This window comes from Tamandua tetradactyla, chromosome 22 (assembly GCF_023851605.1).
Source record: "Tamandua tetradactyla isolate mTamTet1 chromosome 22, mTamTet1.pri, whole genome shotgun sequence".
NCBI classification, from domain to species: Eukaryota; Metazoa; Chordata; class Mammalia; order Pilosa; family Myrmecophagidae; genus Tamandua; species Tamandua tetradactyla.
This window is the reverse complement of record NC_135348.1, coordinates 18,376,678-18,399,566: the sequence shown is the minus strand read 5'-3', so window position 1 is coordinate 18,399,566 and position 22,889 is coordinate 18,376,678. Positions and strand designations below refer to the sequence as shown.

Sequence of the window (22,889 nt, the reverse complement as noted above, 5' to 3'; positions counted from 1 at the left end):
CAGTTCAATAGATGACAAGTGAGGATGAGAAAGTATATGGAAATCAAGTCCTCTATCTACAAACTACTAAGCATCAGCTGAAAGGATTTTGGATTCCTTATCATGCTAAAACAAGGTAAACATTGGCAGATAAAGAATCATTGGCATTCCTTCAGAATATGCCTAAAGAATAGAAACCCAATCTCTTAACGAGATATTTATATAATGACGGCTGAAAAACCATGCCCCAAAAGTTTCTTACTCTATAAACATCTCTTTGTATAATATGCCAGGATGGTTCTGATAAAAGATACAGCTACACAACAACATTCCCATGTTGATCTCAATGCAGAAATGGACACAGTTTTTTGGGGGTTTTGGTTTTAATAACAGTTTTATTTCAGAACAGCTTTTAGTCAGTTCAGCTATGTTGTTATTTTAGAATTTAAAATTTTTAAATTTAAATTTTGAATTTTAAATTTTGAAAATTGAAATACTAAAAGGCAACTTGAAAGGGCTTATCATAGCTCTGGAGATAAATTTTAAGAAAATAAGCCTTCAGGCATTAACAATTGGCTTCTGTGCTGCCAAATTGGCAACTTCTAGCAAAAAGTTTGGTTTTGCAAATCTGAATCACAAGTGTTCATTTCAATGCCACCTGCAATTTGTATGTGGCAGGATAGCTTCCTAGCGTGGGAAGCATCATAGCATCTTACTGAACAAAGCACAGTTTCTCTTAAATGTTTGATTCAGAAATTCTGAAAAATGTCCATTTCTATAGTGATTTCAATGGACTGAGTGAGAACTGCAAAAAGTTACTATGTCCATAGGAGGCTGAGAACTACATTACACCCTTTGGAAGTTTTTAGTTCACTATGGGAATTCACAGGACTCTGGATCAAGCAAAATGCCAGAAAAGAAGAAAGCTCTTTAATGCTGTTTATTATGTTTGAATAATTGTAGTATATCATAAAATTTTACTGTGATGAATTATTTTATATTAATTTTTTTTTTCATTTGTCAGAGACTTGCATAGTAAAGTTGTTTTCACGGGGGGGTTTATATTACTGGTATTATAGCAATTTAACCATATAAAACAAAGACTTACTAGTGGATTGCTGGGTGTTCTGAGTACTGTATATCTAATCTTAATAAAAAGTGATCTAACAAATGGAGCCCCCAGTTACACCACTTTCAAACCCCTGCTGTTCCTGGTGTTTCTTAAAGATGTTTCTTTTCTACTTAAAAATAACAGACTTTGGCAAAATAGCTGGTGTTAATCTTGTAAAATTTAATCAGATTCATTGTACAGCTTATATAACAATGGTACAAATATTTCAACCCAGGTAATAAAAGCACAAAGGTTAAAAAAAAACAGAATGACTAATTAGAGTGACTTACTAATTGGAGAAATAATGCACATGACCATAGGATAGGATAGAAAAAAGGCAAAGGGAGAAAGTCACTAGCTATGATCTTTCCCAGTGGCATATCATTAGCAAAAGCTTTAACAGGCTTTGCAGAATCATGGCTAGGGTGAAAGAGGGAATAGACAGAGTTAAATCATATAAGCTGAGATAATATTAAGAGCCATCTTCAAAAAGTGTTCAAGGAGAGAGCAGTTGAAATTGCAGAAGCAGCTTGTTGGGTTAGGGGGCTGCAGCAAGGTGAAGGTAAATCTTTTAGGGTTGCTCTTTGCCCCTAAGATTTGGTCTCTAGTTTTTCCAGCATTATGCAAACTCTGGGAAAAATGTTTAAATAGCCATACAAAACTGGTTTATATCCAAAATCAAATTTGCATTGTACATTTGTAAATATCCTTTTTCAACAGGCAGATGAAAGTGAATAAGGGGCTCAAAATAAGAATCCTATCAGGATAGCAAACCAAGTCAACTAGATCTCACTGAATAATCTGACATCTTTTAGTCAGAAGTTTTAGTAACACCATGCCCTCTCTAGTTACCCATCCTGCAGACACAGATTTTCCCCTACTCAGTGTTATAAGCTGCCCTGAAAATTCTAATTTTCCTTGAACACGATTTCTCTTTTATGTATGAAACCCCTGTCTTTCTTTTCTTATCTAATTAACTCATCCTACAATGATTATCTCAAGTCTTAATCACTCTCTATAACCTTCCCTCATCTCCAAACTTAAGGCATAATTACTAGTTGTATCATCTTAGCACTCGATACATGCATGAATGGATAAGCACTCAAACATTGTTTAGCTAGCTAGTTATGTGCATGTCTCTCCAGTTATTATGGTGCCTCTGAGATCTCTGAACTGCCTTCAATTTCATGGCACATCTTAAGTACTCAAAAGGTATGTGTTGAATATATTTGCAACAATTCCATCAAAAGATTGTGACTTGCCGCAACCAAAGTTGGTGCTTATTTAGTATGTACTAATGAATTTCTTTTCTCTTTATGTCTTATCTTTGAAGTTAAAGACCAGAGAGGAGAATGTGCTTTTACCTTTTACATGACTCAAAGCATTATGGAATGCATACTAAATATGTGGTAAGTGCCATCCTGCTACAACACTGCCAAAAACTTGTACCTTCATAATGCATAGAAAGAGTCTATGGATTTATGGAACATGAGCAGTAGACCCAATAGAACTGCTGAGGCAAACATCAGATACTCTTTAAGCGATTCAGTGTCCCATAAAACAAATGCCTCAAAACTTCTTAAGAACTTCATGGCAGCCCAATTTAGTGATCACCTTCCACTGGTGAGGTACATGTGATAATAGAAAGAATATTCTCATTAATTAACCATTGGGACTTTCCTGATACGGACCACATGCCTAAATCTTCTTTATTGTCCTTTTCTGATCATCTGATTTTGTGTTATGAATTCAACTCATTTATCTGCCTTAATATGTTTGAGCATTCTGTACATAAAAAAAGAGATTTTATGCAAGAAAAATTCAAATTTTCAGGGCGACATGTAGTACAGAGAAGGGAAAAGTTTGTGACTCCTGGCTGGATAATTGGAAAGGGGGTTATGTTATTAAAGCTTCTCTAGTAAGACTGGAACCACTATTACTATTATTATGCCTAAAATTAAGATGATTATTTTCTCTTCATAACCAGCCACCAGAAGGGGCTAAGGTGATTTGAAGTGGAGGACAAAACACATACCCAATTGCACTGACACTATAAGCTACAGTCTTGGTAAAAAATGAATGGAGAAAATTTGCAATTGTGCTGGCATGAGGTGCAGTTCCAGGTGGAGCAACCAAAGGACCAGCCGGAAATTTAACTGGTAGGTTCTGGAGATGAATGAGTGATAGAAAAAGAAAGGCTTAAAAATGTCTATGCACATTCTAAGCTGACTGGGAACTAAGAGCATGACCAGGTAAGATCAAAGAGAACCAGTAGAAAACAAAAGATGAGGAAAACACAAAAATTGACTAATCTTTGAATATGCTCCCAATTTAAATCAGAGTCATAGGCAGAAGGTGTTTGGGCAAACCTTCTGCCCAATCACTGGATGGTCACCGCATTATGTAGACACAAATGTGAACCCTAGAAAAGCCAGATTTAAAACTAAGAATTTAAATAAATCTATAAGTAAATAAGTGAGCAGACACGAGCAGCTGCCATAAAGAAGACAGATCAGATCCCACATATTAAGCCCAAGGAAGTTAGTAAATAAATAAACAAAATCTCTGGGAGGAAAAAGGTCAGAATCTAGAGTTGCAGCAAATGTTCTCTAAAATGTCCAATAGTCGCAAAAAAAATTATAAGACATGCAAAGAAATAGGAGAGGGAGCTGGGGGAAAAAGTGGATAATAAGAACTGACTCTAAGTGGACCCAGATGTTAGATTTAGCTGAAAAATTATTAAAAGTGTTATTGTAAATCTATTCAAATAATTTAAATAAATTATATTTAAAGAATTAAAGGAAAATATGATGATAATTATACCAAAATAGAGATTATCAATAGGGAAATGGAATCTAAAAAAAAGGAACCAAATGGATAACAGAGTTGGAAATTAAATAACAAAAGGAAAAAAATCACTAAATGAGCTCAGCAGAAGATCTGAAAAGGCAAAAAAAAAAGAAACAGTGAATGTGAAGATAGATGAATAGATGCTATCCAATCTGAAGAACAGAACAAGAAATTATTGAAGGAAAATGAACAGAGCCTCCAAGACTTCTGGGAAACTAGAAACATACTAACATAAACGCAATAGGAGTTCTTAAGGGAAAGGAGAGAAAAAAAGGTACAGAAAAAAATTGGGCTGAAAAAGTACCAAATTTGATGAAGAACATTAACTTATGGATATAAGAATTTAAGCAAACCTCAAATTCACTTAAATTCAAAGTGAACCACCCAGGCACACCATAGCCAAAATGCTGGAAAACAAAGACAAGGACAAAGATATGAACTTAAAAACCAAAAGAGAAAAGTGCTTCATCATATACAATATTTAAAGAAGACGTAATAAAAGTCCTACACAAACTTGCAGAAAACAGAGGAGGTGATATTTCCTAACTCATCCTTTCAGTCAATACCATCAAAATAAAAAATACAAAGAAATTGCAAAAAAAAATCAAAAGAAAACAAAACCAAAAGAACACTACAGACCAATATCTCTCATGAACTTAAGTGCAAAAATCCTTAAAAGAATTATCAATATGAATTCCATGCCGTATAAAAATAAGTATATATTATAGCTAAGTGGATTTTTTCCCAAGCATACATGATTGGATTACCATCCAAAAATCAATGTACCATCCCATAATAACACAGTACATAGGAAAAAAAATACCTGACTAACTTATTAGACAGAAAAGATACTTGAAAAAAATTCACACCTATCTATGAGCAGAATTTCTCAACAAACTAGGAAAAGAAGGGTACTTCTTAACCTGATCAAAGACATCTAAGAAGAACCAATTGGTAAATTCAACTAACTGATGAAATACTAAATGCTTTCTCCATACAATCAGGAACAAATCAAGGATGTCTGCCCTCAACACTTCTGGTGAATATCGTGCTAGTGGCTCTAGCTAGCTCAAGAAGGAAAGAAAAATCAAGGAAGAAATAAAACTCTTTATTCATGATCCACAAGATACTGCATGTAGAAAATGCCACTGAATCTTTTAAAAAGACAACTAGAATTATTAAATGAGTTTGCATGGTTGCAGGATACAAGATTAAGACACAAAACTCAATTATATTTCTATACGCTAGAAAGGAACCATCCAAGAACGAAACTAAGAAAATAATTCCATTCACTGTACCATCAAAAAGAACAAAGTACTTAAGAATAAATATAACAAAAAAATGTGGCACATGTACATTGAAAACTATAAAACATTGTTTAGAGAAATTAAAGATCTAAATAAAAGGAGAAATATTCCATGCCAATAAATTGCAAGATTGACCTCTGTTAGAAGGCATATATTCCCAAACTGATCTATAGACTCAACACAAGTCCTTTAAAAAGCCCAGCAGATTTTCTTCAGAGAAATTGAAAAATTGTTTTCAAATCTATATGAAGGATCTAGAATAGTCAAAACAATTTTGTAAAAGATGAACAAACTCAGAGGGCATAAACTTATGGATTTCAAACTTTCTGTAGTGCTGCAATAATCAGAGCAGTGTGGTATAAGTACAAGGATGGACATATAGGTCAATGAAACAAAATAAAAAGACCAGAAATAGAACTCTGTATTTATGGTCAACTGATTTATGACAAAGGTGCCAAGGAAATTCAATGGGAAAGGACAATCTTTCCAACAAATGGTGATGAAACAAGTCAATATCCATAAACAAACAAACAAAAACTTTGACTCCTCTTACACCATAATCAATAATTTACTCAAAACTAATCATAGAACAAAATGTAAAAACTAAAGCCTAAAGGAAAAATAGGAAAATCACTGTTACTTTGGAGAGGCAAAGATTTCTTAAATAACACTAAAAGCCTACTCTTTCTAAAAATGTAAATTAGACTTCATAAAAATTAACATTGTTTCCTCTTCAGACACACCATTAAGAAAACAAACAAAAAAAAACCATATAGACTGGTAAAACTATTTTCAAATTTCAAATAAAAGACCTATGTTCAGATATACAAAGTACTCTTATAATTCAATCAGAAAACAAAGTGGCCAATTAGAAAAATGGTCAAAAGTTTTGAATAGAGACTTCTTTAAAGAAGATACATGAACATATAACAAGCACACATAAAGAAGCTCAACACCATGAGTTATTAGGGAAATGCCAATTAAAATCATGTTTCATAGCAGCATTCTTCATACAAATTCTCCAAAAAGCGGAGACAGCCTAAATGTCCATCAAATGATGACTGGATAAACAAAATGAGGTGTAACCATACAATGTAATATTATTTGGACACCAAAAAAGAAAAAAGTACTGATACCTGTTACAACATTATAGGCATTATGCTAAGTGAAAGAAGCTAGTCACAAAAGACCCCATATTGTATGATTCCATTTATATGATGTCTGGAATAGGAAAAATTACAGAAACAGAAAGTTGTTGCCCCAGGTAGGGGTTTTGAGGGGTGGGATTGGGAAGTGACCACAAATGGGTATGGGGTTTCTTTGGGGGATGATGAAAATGTTTTAGATAGTTACACAACACTGTGAATATACTGAAAACCATGGAATTGTCCATTTTATACGTAATTGCTAGAATTCCTGTGCAAAACTGTTTAAAAGAAAGCAACTGCATGCTTCCCATTTAATAACATAAAGCCATATCTTGAGAAAGCAACAGAAAGTGCAGTTATCTGTTTGTGATTCACAAAGCTGTATCCTGAGAAATGGGGGCCCCAGGTTGCAGTTACCATTTGGTACTAACTAGTCAGGTAGGCTAAAATAATGAACACAACATTTTAGACCTTAGTTTCTTCAGCTCCCAAGGATATTTCAGATTAAATAACATATAAGTAATTTCCATGTTTATGCTTTTAAGATTTATGTCTAGGACTCCACATTAAAAAAGTGCTTCTCTTCATTGGTGGGTTTTCTTGTTCATTTCCATTGCAATAATAAACTAGAAGTTCCATTTTTCACGCTCGAAAAACACTAGCAAACCTTCACAGTTCAAACTTCTAAAATCAGGCAGATGTGTGAATATATAAGGAACCACATTGTATTATTTTTCCTTAATTTCAAACATGCCATAGAACATCTATTAGTTTCTTTAAATAATTTCTTAGGATTTAAATGTATATTATGTATAGGTTTTCATAGTCTGTAGCTTTTAAAATTAGCCTATACATGCAGTCTGAAGTTGCTAACTTTTCTCAAAGGAAGATTTTCAGATGAAATTCATGTCCTCAGACAGATATTTTTTTGTTACCATAGTGATAAGAATAAAGAATGGAAGAAAAAAGAAGCTAAAAATACGTAAAAGCATACAGACAGTTTAAGGAATTTGACCTACTTGGTGTTGTACACTGAAGAAGTTCAATTGAATTAACTACATATGTATTAAGTGAAATAGTCTACTGGATGGAAAAAAAATGCGTTGGTTGCACATCTGGAGCTATTATCCACAGTCAAAGAAAGTCAGTATGAATGAAGATGACTGACAATCTAAAACACATAAAATCAGAGTCTCTTGAAAAATGGAATGTATAACAGAAGTTGAAAGCCATTATTTTAATTTCTTATCCAACAAATTTTCTTTCCATTATTTAAAAATATTGTCATATTAATGAGATTCCTATTCACTGAAATAATTTTTTTCTAACTAGATGGGGCAATATAACTAGACATAAATTAAAAATTATTTTCTAGTGGCATGTTTCTGTGAAGTCAATGTGTGCAATCTTATGGATTATAATAAAAACATTATGTTGTCCAACTAAGTCGTCTTTTGAAATTTCTAGTTTTAATAATAAACTTAACGGACTCAGTCATTTAAGAAATATCTTCTATATTCCAAGGCATTGAGGTAGAATCGATGAAAAGTGAATAAAGACAATCATGCTGTCAAAAAGTTTTAATCACCCAACTAATTATATTTGTACACTATTGTTTTTAAAGTGTTTCTGCAGAGTATATTGGAGCAAGCATTGAATATGGCTTGAAGAGACCAGGGTTAAAGTTCCACTTCTGCCAATGAGCTTAGGAAAGTTTCTTCCCTAGGTTCAGTGCTCTCATGCATAAAATGAGCATAAATGAAAATATTACTTCCTCAAGCATACAGGGCTATTATAAACTAAAGAGACGATAAGGATGGAGATACACTGATAACATTGTATACAAAATCTCTATAAAAGTAAATCATTATACAATTAGGCTCAACATTTAAACATTTCAGGACCTACTTTGATGTAAATAAAAATAATTATTTAAATGTACATTGATATTATTTTAAAATATTTAAAAATTATTTAAGAATTACTTAGAAGAATAACAAACATTTATTGAGTACGTATAAGGGCCACACAGTTTACAGGGATTATTTCATTTAAACCTCACAACAGTCCAATGAGGTAGAAACTATGATCTCCCTTTTACAGTTAAGGAAAATCAGGCTTAGAAGAGTTAAGTATCTTGTCCAAAACCAGACAGCTGGTAAGTGCTGGAATCAAAAATTAAATCAAAGCAAGCTAATTTCAAAACCATCCTATAAATTTAAGCCATTTCATGTATTTCAAAACAACCAGTAGAGGAAAATATCTCTACGAAACTAAATTTGGAAAAAAAAACCCCTATTTTTAAATTAATAACACTAATCAGTGTAAGATTCTGGAACACTTGATTGATCCCATTTTGCATCATCTAATTTTTTTCACTTTATCGTAATTTACTATAAAGAACACTTGGAAACAAATTTAATATATAATGGTAAAAACATTATAGGACATCCTTATGAAAGATTATTACTTAGCCATAAAGAAAATTATAAAAGAATATTTAATTACCTGAAAACTTATCAATAAATATTGCTAAGCAAAAAGAGCAGGTTTCTATATAATAGGTTAAAATTTTCACTTTTAATAAAAATAATGTCACATGCACAGAAAAAATTGGAAAGATAAACATCAAATTGTTAACAATTGCTTTTGCTTACTAATTTCTATTTTTATATTTTCCAAAATTGTATAATGTGTATTCAATATTTTTGTCATCAGAAAAAGTTACTTAAACAAACAACCTAGTCATGCCCACTGATGCAAAAAGTGATCTGGGCACTTCCACAGGTAATGAACAATTATCTTTCTCCTCTAGAAAACAGTTCAAAACAGTTCTAGGTACTAGGTATATAGCAGTATCAAAACAAAGTCTTATAAGTAAAGAGTTGGGTACATTTACATTTAGAACTAATTGAGAAAAACTTCAACCATTTAATGAAGCTTCTCCAACCTGGACACTCTGACCTCATATTCACTTCCTACAAGATGAACCCTTTTCCTATAATATAAAGGCCCTGGAAACTTTTATTTTTGTTTTTGCTTAACTTTTTCTCCCTATTAAATCATGGGCACATCAAGTATCCTCTCTATAAACATGGTAGCAAGCCATAGAATTAGTATGAACATAGAAAGAAAAGTTGAAAAGTCTCTTGAGGAACTAAGGAAAATTCATTGAATTTCCCACACCATTTCCACCTCCTTACTAGCTTTTAGAGAAGGGAGGAATATCGTGTCATTTAAATGTACTTTCTGTTTTCAGACAATACTATTCTTCCATTTATTTACTGCTCAAAAAATAAATGTGTTTCTAACTGCATTAGTTAGGGTTCTCTAGAGAAACAGAATCAACAGTAAACACTCACAAATATAAAATTTATAAAAGTGTCTCACGTAACCATGGGAACACAGAGTCCAAAATTCGCAGGGCAGGCTGTGAAGCCGACAATTTTGTTGGAGGGTCTGGATGGACTCCACAGAAGAGGTTCACCGGCCAAAGCAGGAAAAGAGCCTGTTCCTTCTGAATCCTCCTTAAAAGGCTTCCAATGATTAGAGTAAGCATCACTCCTTATAGAAGACACATCCCTTGGCTGCTTACAAATGGAATCAGCTGTGGATGCAGCTGACATGCTCATGATTTAATTCTATGAAATGTCCTCATCGCAACAGACAGGCCAGCACTTGCCCAACCAGACAAACAGGTACCACCACTTGGCCAAGTTGACACATGAACCTGAACATGACAGTCCACCCCTTGTCAACTTGGTAGCTATACATACTACCTTAAACCATACCTAATTTCTAAATAAAAAATAATAAAACACACATTTTTTCTTTCACCTAACAATACTCAGCTGTCCTACATATAACCGGAAACACATTAAATCTCTCCAGAATAGCGTGCAAGTCCTTGGGTAATATTCTTTCTTAAACTTGATATCTTACAACTTAAATAGTATAACAAGAACAAAACAGCATTACAGTCCTCATTTCTGTAACTGATCACATGGCCATAGTTCATATTTATCACTACCTTCTTCCACTACCCATTCCATGTGTCCTTCACCCTCAGCAAGCACTTCAGCTGGCCATGGTTCTTTGCCTGGTGGGGTGACCCACACCTTCATTTCTGAAATTTCAGAGCCATTGGTAGTCCTGCCTGGATTGGGTTGCAGCCATTTTCCATTGATTTTAATCACAGGGCATGGCAGTAATAAAAGAAGCCCTAGGAGATCCCCTATATTCCAAGAAAACTCTTCTTTACCTCCATTGTGGAGTTGCAGTCCTATTTCCCCATGATAGTCAGGGTCAATCACCCCAGCCATTAATGCACTCTCCTTCTTGGCTTGTTGTTCCAGGGGCATGAGTAGACCAAAGTGACCAGGTGGCAGCAGTCTTAGATTCCAGTTCAATGGAATCATTGTTGTTTCTTCTGGTGGGAACACTCCACCTTTTGGAACTAAAACCTGTAGACCAGCAGAGCTCAGTGTCACAGGGACAGGAAGCAAAAATTTTCTTAGAGGATCACTAGGGGTAATAGTGAGTGATACCACTCCCATTTCCACCCCTTGGTTCCTGGACCATGGATCCTGGCTATGGGAGAAAAAGAACCATACCGCAGATGCTGATTCAGAGCATATACAGCTTCCTGGAGAACACTGCCCCAGCCCTTTAAGGTATTGCCGTATAGTTGGCACTGTAACTGAGTTTTCAAAAAGGCCATTCTACCATTCTATCAATCCAGCTGCTTCTGGATGATAGGGAACATGGTAAGACCAGAGAATTCCATGAGCGTGTGCCCATTCCCGCACTTCATTTGCTATGAACTGTGTTCCTTGATCAGAAGCAATGCTGTGTGGAATACCATGATGATGGATAAGGCATTCTATAAGCCCACAGATGGTAGTTTTGGCAGAAGCATTGCATCCAGGGAAAGCAAACCCATATCCAGAGTATGTATCTATTCCAGTTAGAACAAATTGCTGCCCCTTCCATGAAGGGAGTGGTCCAATGTAATCAACCTGCCACGATGTAGCTGGCTGGTCACGTCGGGGAATGGTGCCATATTGGAGGCTGAGAGTAGATCTCTGCTGCTGGCAGACTGGGCATTCAGCAGTGGCTGTAGCCAAGTCAGCTTTGGTGAGTGGAAGTCCATCTTGCTGAGCCCATGCATAACCGCCATTTCTACCACCATGACCACTTTGTTCATGAGCCCATTGGGCAATGACAGGAGTTGCTGGGGAAAGAGGCTGACTGGTATCCACTAAACAAGTCATCTTATCCACTTGATTATTAAAACCATCCTCTGCAGAAGTCACCCTCTAGTGCGCATTCACATGGGACACAAATATCCTCATGCCTTTAGCCCACTCAGAAAGGTCTGTACACATACATCTTCCCCAGACCTCTTTGTCACCAATTTTCCAATTATAGTCTTTCCAAGTCCCTGACCATCCAGCCAAACCATTAGCAACAGCCCATGAGTCAGTATACAAACGCACTTCTAGCCAGTTCTTCTTCCAAGCAAAATGAACATCCAGGTGCACTGCTCGAAATTCTGCCCACTGGGAGGATTTCCCCTCACTATTGTCCTTCAAGGACACCCCAGAAAGTGGTTGTAGTGCTGCAGCTGTCAACTTTTGGTGGTACCTGCATATCGTGCTGAACCATCTGTAAACCAGGCCCGAGTTTTTTCTTCCTCAGTCAATTCACTGTAAAGAACTCCCCAAGAGACCATAGCTCTGGTCTGGGAAAGAGAAGGTAATGTGGCAGGAGTGGAGATGATGGGTATTTGGGCCACTTCCTCATGTAACTTACTTGTGCCTTCAGGACCTGCTCTGGCCCTATCTCATATATACCATTTCCATTTTACAATAGAGCACTGCTTTGCATGCCCAACTTTATGGCTTGGTGGGTCAGACAACACCCAGCTCACAATAGGCAACTCAGGTCTCATGGTAACTTGGTGTACCATGGTTAAGCATTCAGTCCCTACTAAGGCCCAGTAGCAGGCCAAAAGCTGTTTCTCAAAAGGAGAGTAGTTATCTGCAGCAGATGGTAAGGCTTTGTTCCAAAATCCTAAGGGTCTGCATTGTGATTCTCCTTTAAGACCTGCCAAAGGCTCCAGACAGCATTTCTATTTGCCACTGACACTTTCAGCACCATTGGATCTGCTGGATCATATGGCCCAAGCAGCAGAGCAGCTTGTACAGCAGTCTGGACCTGTTACAGAGTCGCCTCTTGTTCAGATCCCCACTCAAAATGTGTAGCTTTTCTGGTCACTTGATAAATGGGCTGGAGTGGCACACCCAAATGAGGAATATGTTGTCACCAAAATCCAAAGAGACCAACTAGGTGTTGTGTCTCTTTTTGGGTGTAGGAGGGGCCAAATGCAGCAACTTAGCCTTCACCTTAGAAGGGATATCTCAACATGCCCCACACCACTGGACAACTAGAAATTTCACTGAAGTGGAAGGCCCCAGTATTTTTGTTGAATTTATCTCCCATCCTCTGACACGCAAATGCCTTACCAATAAGTCTAGAGTAGTTGTTACTTCTTGCTCACTAGGTCCAATCAACATGATATCATCAATATAATGAACCAGTGTGATGTCTCGTGGGAGGGAGAAATGATCAAGGTCCCTGCAGACAAGATTATGACATAGGGCTGGAGAGTTGATATACCCTTGAGGTAGGACAGTGAAAGTATATTGCTGACCTTGACAGCTGAAAGCACAGTTTCTGGTGGTCCTTACTAACAGCTATTGAGAAAAAAGCATTTGCCAGATCAATAGCTGCATACGAGGTACCAGGGGATGTATTGATTTGCTCAAGCAATGATACCATGTCCAAAACAGCAGCTGCAATTGGAGTTACCACCTGGCTGAGCTTACAATAATCCACTGTCATCCTCTAAGATCCATCTGTTTTCTGCACAGGCCATATAGGAGCATTGAATGGGGATGTGGTGGGAATCACCACCCATGCATCCTTCAAGTCCTTAAGAGTGGCAGTAATCTCTGCAATCCCTCCAAGAATCCAGTATTGCTTCTGAGTTACTATTTTGCTAGGTAGGGGCAGTTCTAGTGGCTTCTACTTGGGTTTTCCCACCATAATAGCCCTCACAGCATGAGTTAGAGAGCCAATATGGGGATTCTGCCAGTTGTTCAGTATGTCTATTCCAATTATACATTCTGGAACTGGGGAAATACCTATAGAACGGGTCCAGAGGCCCACTGGACCCATTGTGAGATGGACCTGAGCTAAAACTCCATTGATCACCTGGCTTCCATAAGCCCCCACTCTGACTGGTGGACAAGAGTGACGTTTTAGGTCCCCTGGAATTAAAGACACTTCTTAACCAGTGTCTAATAATCCCCGAAACATCTGATCATTTTCTTTTCTCCAGTGCACAGTTACCCTGGTAAAAGGCTGTTGATCTCCTTGGGGAAGGCTTGGAGGAAGATTAACAGTATATATCTGTGGCAGTGTAACAGGGTTCTCTCCCAAAGGGACCTGGACTCCCGTTTGTTCAAGGGGCTGTGGGTCTGTAAACTGTCTCAAGTCTGGAAATTGATTAAGGGGCCATGACTCTGTGTTTTTGTAATTCAGGTTAGACTTCTGTTCACTTGACCTAGAACTCTTGTGTATACAACTTGAACAAGAATTTAGTAGACTACCCTTCTATTGTATTTCTACATACCCTATGATTTACTAGCCAATGCCACAAATCTCTACGAGTCAGATTATTTTTACTCCTGCTTTGAATTTGCTATTATAACAGCTATGTCCACCCTGTCTTTGGTGATTAAGTGCTGCCACCTGGCTTCTGCCAACTCAGGATCTGGTCATCCCCATTGTGTTTAAGGATTCCAGCTCAATGACAGCAGTTCCTACAGCAATATCTGACCTACAGAGAAGGGCAACTACAGACCTCTTCAGGGATGATGGCGCTAGTCTCACAAATTTATTTCCCAATGTTCTGGTAAAAGATACATCCTCTGGACATTCCTGGGGTGTAAGAGCAGGCTTTGTATGATAAATCCACTCTAATATTCCAATCTCTCTAAGCTTCTGGATCCCCTCATCTACACTATACCAGGGCAGTTCTGGCATTTCAACCTCAGGTAGTGTCACCCACCTTTTGATCCATGTTTTAACCAACCATCCAAACAAACTGTTAATGCCTTTTCTAACCCCTCAAGCTATAACATTGAATGCAGAATCTCTGCTTAGTGGGCCCATATCAATAAATTCAGCCTGATCCAGCCTTATATTCTTCCCACCATTATCCCACACCCTTAAAATTCATTGTCACACATATTCCCCTGATTTCTGTCTATATAAATTGGAAAACTCACACAGTTCTTTTGGAGTATAACGTACCTCCTCATGTGTGATACTTTGTACCTTAACTTTAGGGGTCTGTTGGGACTTTAGTTATAGGTCTGGAAGAATAAGGGTGGTGGGGGTGGGTCATGAAAAGAATTAGAAATATCTTCCAAGCCATTTGCTTCAGGACATTCATTTGCAGTTTCATCTGGTGAAACAGGATTAATCACTCTAGGGCTAATCCCTTTAGATGGAGGTTGGGTGGCCAACTCCTCAAGGCAGGCTGGAGGTGGGGAGGCTATGTCCTCAGAGCAGACTATCACAGGGTTATCTAGGGAAGACTCAGCATGACTTAGGGTTTCAACGTCATCCCTGACATCATTATCAATCCATATGTCACTATCCCATTTTTCAGGGTCCCACTCCTTTCCAATCAATGCCCTCACTTTAACGGCAGACACCATGTAACATTGAGATTTCAGTTTACGTTGTAAAGTTGGTACTCTAACAATAAGATTCTGAGTATAATTTTCAGAGATCTCAAGTCTATGGCCACAGGAAATAAGATTTTCCTTTAGGATACTCCTAGAAGCTTCTACATCTGTCAGACGGTGCTTAAGCTACTTGTTTGAAGCCTTAAGCCCATCCCTTTCTCTCCTTAATGTATCCAGTATATCTAACAACAACCAGCTAACATCTCTATACCTCTTATTCCACCAAACTCCATAAAGGTTTCAAAAACATTATCCCCCAGAGCTTGGATTTGTACAAATGAAGCATTAGGAGATTCAAATGGTGATATTTTGAGTATCTCTTTTGCCAACTCACTTCATGGATTGGGAATGTCATTCTGATTACGGGAATCAGAGTCTTCCATGCGTTTGAGTCCAGTCAGAGTAGAAAACCATTCATAAAAACCCATTTTTAAGATTCTGGTTCTTAAGAACCACTCCTTATACCAAGTTGTACCAGTTAGGGTTCTCTAGAGAAACAGAATCAACAGGGAACACTAGCAAATATAAAATTTATAATAGTGTCTCACGTGACCACGGGAATGCACAGTCCAAAATCTGCAGGGCAGGCTGTGAAGCTGATGATTCTAATGGAGGGTCTGGATGAACTCCATGGGAGAGGATTGCTGGCTGAAGCAGGAAGAGAGCCTGTCTCTTCTGAATCCTCCTTAAAAGTCTTCTAGTGATTAGATTAAGCATCACTCTTTGCAGAAGACACTCCCCTTGGCTGATTACAAATGGAATCAGCTGTAGATGCAGCTGACGTGATCATGATCTAATTCTATGAAATGTCCTCATTGCAACAGACAGGCCATCACTTGTCCAAACAGACAAACAGGTACCACCACTTGGCCAAGTTGACACATGAACCTGACCATGACACTAACTATAACATTTCATTTTATTGAAATAGTTTATAATGTTTAAAAATTTAAACTTGGCTATGTTCTTCAGTACTGAAGCTTACTATCCAGGCAGAAAGTTTTTTAACATTAGTATTTAAAATACAACTGTTTAAAATATACTCAACTAAACATAACTTGTTTTATATCAAAAAAGAAATACATTTAAGTGCTGAAATTATCTCGTCCATCCTTTCCCCACCCTCCCCCAAAAATCTTTATTGCATTAACTTATTTTCACCTGTCCTTTAAATTGCTTTCTTTGATATTTTAAAAGTAGGTACAAAAAAACTGAGGAAAAAGATTTGAAAGATAAGTTGAACAAAAGAAAGAGGAAAAGAAAAGAAGGAAAGAGCAAGGGAGGGAGGAAGAGGGAAAAAGAAGAAGAATGGGTGAAGGAAAATAAAGGAAAAAAGGAGAAAAGAAATGAGAAAAGTGAAGAAAAGAAAAAAAAAAAGAAACTTACTCCTATTAACCAAGTTCCAAGTAGCATCAATCTGTTTCTGGGTTGGGAAATGACCACATTCTCTGAAGTACTTAAGGAGCTCACTTCTTTCCAATCCTTGCCAGTCTTCTCTTTTAGCAAACATTGTTTCGTAGACTAAAAGAAAAAAAAAAAGGACAAAAGAAAATATTTTCTTTATAAACAATATGTCAGGCACAAGCCATCTAAAAGGTTCAACTGAATTTGAAGACAGTTTAGCTCCCGATTTATCTGCATATCTACTGACAAGCGTCCATGGTGAGAGTATCACTTCTGCCAACCTCCCTGGGAAAGTTAGAGGGCAGTGGGTGTGTTTCTCCTCCCCACATTCTACAGTGGTAACACTTTGCTCCCCCAAGGAGAATATTGTCATCCTCTACCCTTGGTTACATGGCAACTGTTCACAGAGCTTACATACATCAGTGATCAAACCGTATCATAAGACATGTCTAGCTCCTGCTTTAAATGTCAGAATTTCTTGGGGCTTCACCTTTGCTGATGCATTTCAGCATTCCCTACTTATTACCTTCCATGATTTTTTCATCTTTTGATTTCCATTCATACTCTACTTGAATTGGTGATTCTGCTTTGGATTACTTATTCCATTTCTGATTTGGGAGTAGTCTACTTTTTCCCCACTGGCTTCACGCATTCCTTCTCCCCAGGGTAAGGTATTCTGCCATTCTTGGCCTAAGACTACCACAGAAAACCACATGGGACACCCTTCATGCATTTCCCACAATTGAGTTTAGATGAGGCTAAACAATAACCAAGAGAATTGCAGCCATACATCCTTTAAATGTAATTATCATTAAACATTTTATTTTCTCTCTTCAAAAAGGTAATATCTGGGTCTCCATTCTGATGCATGATGGGTTAATTCTTTGAAGCCGATTGTTAGTCAACACTTACAAGATGACAGGGCCTACTTAAATACAGGCTCAACCCTGAAGATGGCTCAAAATGACAAAGGTACCAGAGAGGTTTCTAACAGAAGTTAACATATCATCCTGACACTCAACCACATGAATTTCAATTCTCCATTCTTTCACTCATTCATTAATTTAGTTGGGGGTGGTGGGTTGTCACGAGATAGCACTGATTAAAAAAAATTTCAGTGAGTGCCTAAATATAAGAAGCTATTCCATATCCTGAAATGCAGACGAGAAAGAGAGAGAGAGAGAGAGAGAGAGAGAGAGAGAGAGAGAGAGAGAGAGAGAGAGAGAGAGAGAGAGAAGGAGGAGGAGGAGGAGGAGGAGGGAAAGAAGGAAGGAAGGAAAGAAAGAAAGGAGAAAGGGAGAGAAGGGAGGGATAGGGAGGGGACAGAGATTTTTATTTACTGTAGCAATGACTTCCTCTCTTTTTGAATAAGCAGACTAGAGCAATCTCCACTCAATGCTATGTCCATATCTCCTTATCCCTTTCTGCGTATGCTAACTTGACTTTCAAACACCAGCACCTTCATTTTATTGTCTAAGGGCTCCCTCTGGCCACAGGACTCTACTCTGCCCACTTGCACAGCAGAACAGAGGTGCCAGGGAATGAATTTTCCCCTAGTCCCCAACCCCCTCTGGAGAAGCCTTCAAACATTGACTGTGGGGAACTGATGGGTAAAGACCCAGCACTAGGTAATTTTGCTATGTTGTTTCTGCAGGTTTCTAGAGTGATTAAGTTCCAGTTGCCCACATGGTAATTCACTTGATAATGTACCCTTTTTTGACTTCCTTTATCTATCTCCCTTCTCTACTTAGCTAAAAGTGTTTCCTATAATCAACTCCCAAATACATGAATTGTACTTGAATTCATTTCTTGGGATCTGATTCTGGAGAAATCCAAACTAAGACACAAAGAATGTTGTTTTTAATTTTCTGTTTAAGTAAATATATTTCTCCTTGAATAATATACATACCTCTTTTAATTTGGCCTTAAACTAATCAGTTTTAGATATTTCTCACATGATCGGATTGATGTGCATATTAACATATGGGTAAGTGCTCATATAATAGATAACAATGCCCTTTACCTGAATAGTACGTCCTACTGCAGGTAAACTTTCAGAAATACACTAACAGAATTAACAGTCTGGGTAGCTCCAATCAGGAAAATATAGAATTTAAATTATAAAAAGTAATAAAATACCCTGCACTTCCCCAAAACAAACAACAAAAATTCAACAAATGGTGCTGCAATAATGGGATACACACATGGAAAAAGAATGAAAAGTGACCCCGCCACACAGCATGCCAAAAAAAAAAGTAATGAGATAATCTGGTCATTGAAGATGCTTAGAAAGCAACATAGATATCTGCCCAAACACCCTAATTAATAATCCAATGCATGGAAATGATGAGGAATTCTCTAAGGAGCGTGAAGACATATAAGAACTTGCAAATTCTGTGAACTCTACAATTATTTTTACCCTCAGTGTAAGTGAAAGCTTTGATTGGCAATTACTTATTAACTTACTTTGATTTAAATTTTATTTTTATATTTTATCTAATTCAAAATATACATAATTTTAAAAATTAAATAGTACTAAAAGACAAACAAAAACAAGCAGACCTTTGTCCTCTCTGTCCATGTCTAAACTGCTACTCATCAGAGACAACAACTTTCAATTCCTTAAGCTGTTTTTTTTTCCCCCGGGTTAAACAATGGGAATTTATTCATTCACAGTTTGTGACTGGGAAAATGTCCAATGAAGGTGATGCTTTTTCTTCCTGAAGAATAGCTGCCAGTGATCCTTGGCTCCTCGAGGCACATGACAAGGCACATGGCGGCATCTGCTCGTCTCTCACTTCTCTTCTGGGTTTCATTGATTTCAGCTTCTTGCTTTCGTGGCTTTCTCTCTCTCTCTGGGTCTGAATTTCATTCTCTCATAAGGGACAGCAGGAAAAGGATTAAGACTCATCTTGATTGAGGTGGGGCATACCTAATTGAAGTAACCCCATCAAAAATCCTCACTTAAAATAGGTTTACATACACGGCAATGGATTACTTTAAAGAACATGTTTTTCTAAGGTACATACAGCTTCAAACCACCACCATGGGCAAAACAGTCAATTCAATGGTGCACTGGTTTGAATTTTTGGACCCCAGAAAAACCATGTCCTTTAATCCTTATTCAGTATTGCTGGGTAGGAGCTTTTTGATTATCCATGGAGATGTGACCCACCCTATTGTGGGTGGTAACCTTTGATTAGATGATTTCCATGGAGGTGTGTCTCTACCCATTCAAGGTGGGGTTTGCTTACTGGAGCCCATTAAGAGGAAACCATTTTGGAAAAGCTTCTGTGCTGCAGCCAGAGACCTTTGGAGATGAAAAAGGAAAATGCCCCTTCGGGAGCTTCATGGAACAAGAAGCTGGGAGAGGAAGCTAGCAGATGCTGCCATGTTCACCATGTGCCTTTCCAGTTAAGAGAGAAACCCTCAACATCATAGGCCTTCTTGAACCAAGGAACCTTTCCCTAGATGCCTTAGATTGGACATTTCTATAGTCTTTCTTTAGTTGGGACATTTTCACTGCCTTAGGACTGTGGACTTGCAACTTAATAAATTCCTGCTTTTAGAAGCCATTCTGTTTTTGGTACATTGCATTCCAGCAGCTAGCAAAGTAGAAAAAATGGCAATAGTTGGAGAAGTCACTATTCTTCTTTTAATAAAGGACAGAGCCACTAAACAGAAGATCAACAAGGAAAGAGAAAACTTGAACTAAATTGTAAATGCACTAGACTGAACAGACATTTGTAGAACATTTCACAACACAATAACAGGATAGACATTATTCTCAAGAGCACATGATCCTTTAGCTCTTTCTTATGGTACTTATAACCACATTTACAAATAGAATACTGATACTGATGGTATTTTTTTTTTCAGTTTAAACATTTCCTGCTGACCAACAGTTGAGGATAATGAGATAATAATATCTCATATCCTATTCAGACACACATACATGTAACATAAACACACATCAACTTTCCACATGGTTTTAATGAATTTTGATAAAATATATCCAGTATTTTAATTTTTTAACTGTGTAATTATTTTTGACTGCTGAACAATCATATATAGTGTTTCAAAATGTTCTTTTTCCCGGGATTAATACTCTTTCCCCTTCACTGGTATTGCTTTCTTTGATTGCTTGCTAAGTCTTACTCTCTTCATGAAGTCTACAGAACATCTCTCAATTCAATTTTTGTCATGGCCAAACTATCATATTGTCTCTCTCTCTCTTGTTTATTTATTTGTTTTAATTAAAGAAGTTGTATACTTACAGAAAAACCATGCAAAAAAAATAAAGCATTATGGGATAGTCTCCTTTAGAAAATGGTATGCTCTCTTTTAGAAAATGCTTACAAGAAAACAGGGGCCTAGATTATAAGCTTTTATAGCCAGCGCATTTAGTCTGGGGTGGTAATTATTATTTCTGGATTTCAAGAGGCTGTTATATATATATATATATATAATATATATATTATATATTATATATATATATATATAAGTATAGCTTAATTATACTTTAGGATGAGCCCAGAATAAGAAAGAGGTCCTTTAATCCTGTGTAGCCTAATGTAATGCCTGGATACATCCTAATGTATAATTAAGCAGATAATCAAAAAGTATTGGCAATGTCCCTTGAGCAATGGGAGAAAGAATATGGAACTATTAAACCTTACCATCAGGGAATCCCCTGATACCGTGTCAAACTTTAGGGACACCCTAATCAATAGGCCATGCCCTTGATCTCAAGGCTTACTCTTGTGAAGCTTACGTAGGTAGCAAAGAAGCTTAGCCTACCTATAGGTATACCTAAGTGTTACATCTGGAGGACCACATTTGTTGCTCAGATGTGGCCTCACTCTTTCAAAGCCCAACTCTGCAAGTGAAATCATTGCCCTCCCCCCTACATGGGCATGACATCCAGGGGTGAAAGTCTCCCTGGCAACATGAGAGAGGACTCCCAGGGATGAATCTGACCCTGGCACTGTGGAATCAACAATTCTATCCTGACCAAAAAGGGGAAAAGAAGTGTAACTAATAAAGTATCATGGCAGAAAGAGTTCAAATAGAGCAGAGAGCCTACTCTGGGGGTTGCTTTTACACAAGTTTCAGTTAGACCTTGCTACCTATCATAACCTGCCAACCCCCAGCCAGGATCATTCCAGCCAATCTTAAAGAATACCTAGGGCAATAGTCCTAGTAAGTTACTTCTAGAAAGATTCCACAAGGGTTCCATGCACTAGTATAACTTTTCAGAAACCTACAACCCCCAGATGGGTCCCTAGATCAGAAAAGTCCTGAAATCTAAGGGCCCAACCTCTCCAGAACATCAGATAGTTCCATTTCCCTACCCCAAATTACTGACAGCCCCTTCCAACATGAAAAAGTTAGAATGGCCATAGCCCAAACACCCATAAAGAGAGGGATAGAAAGATCAAAGGTGATGGTGGTTATACAGAGAAGATAGGATTTAACAAACGAATATGATTGCTGAATCATTAAATTGTTGTATCTTTTAGTCTCTAGTATCTTAGAGCAGATAGAAGTAAAAACCTAAAATTGTGGAATTGTAACCCATGTCACACTCTGAAATATGTTCTACAACTAATTGTGGTGCTGTGCTTTGAAATCTATTGCCCTTTTGTACATATGGTTTAGTTTTGTTTTTTTCACACAAAAAAGTGAATTGCGGTAAATAAAAAATATTTAAGCTTTCTAGCCTCCCATATTCTGGAGCACCTATAAGGAAAACTCTGAGAGGATTGTATTGTAGCCCATGACAAGCTCTGGGATCTGTCGTTAACTATTTGTTGAAGAGTGTTTTGAAAACTATTGCTTTTTTATTTCTTTGCTTTGTATATATGTTATACTATACAATAAAGAAGTTAAAAAAGTAAAAATAAAACGTTCCCGTATTAACTCTCCCCCATTATTAATAATCTCAATTAGTGTAGCACCTTTGTTACAATTGAGGGAAGAATATTATAATTGTACTATTAACTATAGTCCCTAGTTTACATTAAGGTATATATTTTTCCCATATACCAACCTATCATTAACCTTTTGCATTAGCATGGTATATTTTTATAATTCATAAAAGAACAGTTTATAATTGTACAATTAACTACAGTCCATCCTTCGTAATAGGGCTCATTGTGTTATATAGTCCTATGCTTTTTTTTTTAGTTTTTATTCTAGTAACATATATATGCCCTAATATTTCCTCCTTTAACCACATTCACAATACTGTGCTACCATCACCACC

The 22,889-nt window shown here is 37.1% G+C and overlaps 1 protein-coding gene across 5 annotated transcripts in view; it reads right to left on the bottom strand.

Annotated features, from left to right (window-relative positions):
* IQCM (IQ motif containing M) overlaps positions 1-22,889 on the bottom strand; it is a 473,232-nt gene that overhangs the window by 175,722 nt on the left and 274,621 nt on the right. For all 5 annotated transcript variants that reach the window (XM_077139855.1, XM_077139853.1, XM_077139852.1 and 2 more), the window contains one exon: positions 16,604-16,738. In XM_077139855.1, the coding sequence (XP_076995970.1) occupies positions 16,604-16,738 (135 nt within the window). The remainder of the gene's footprint in view (positions 1-16,603; positions 16,739-22,889) is intronic.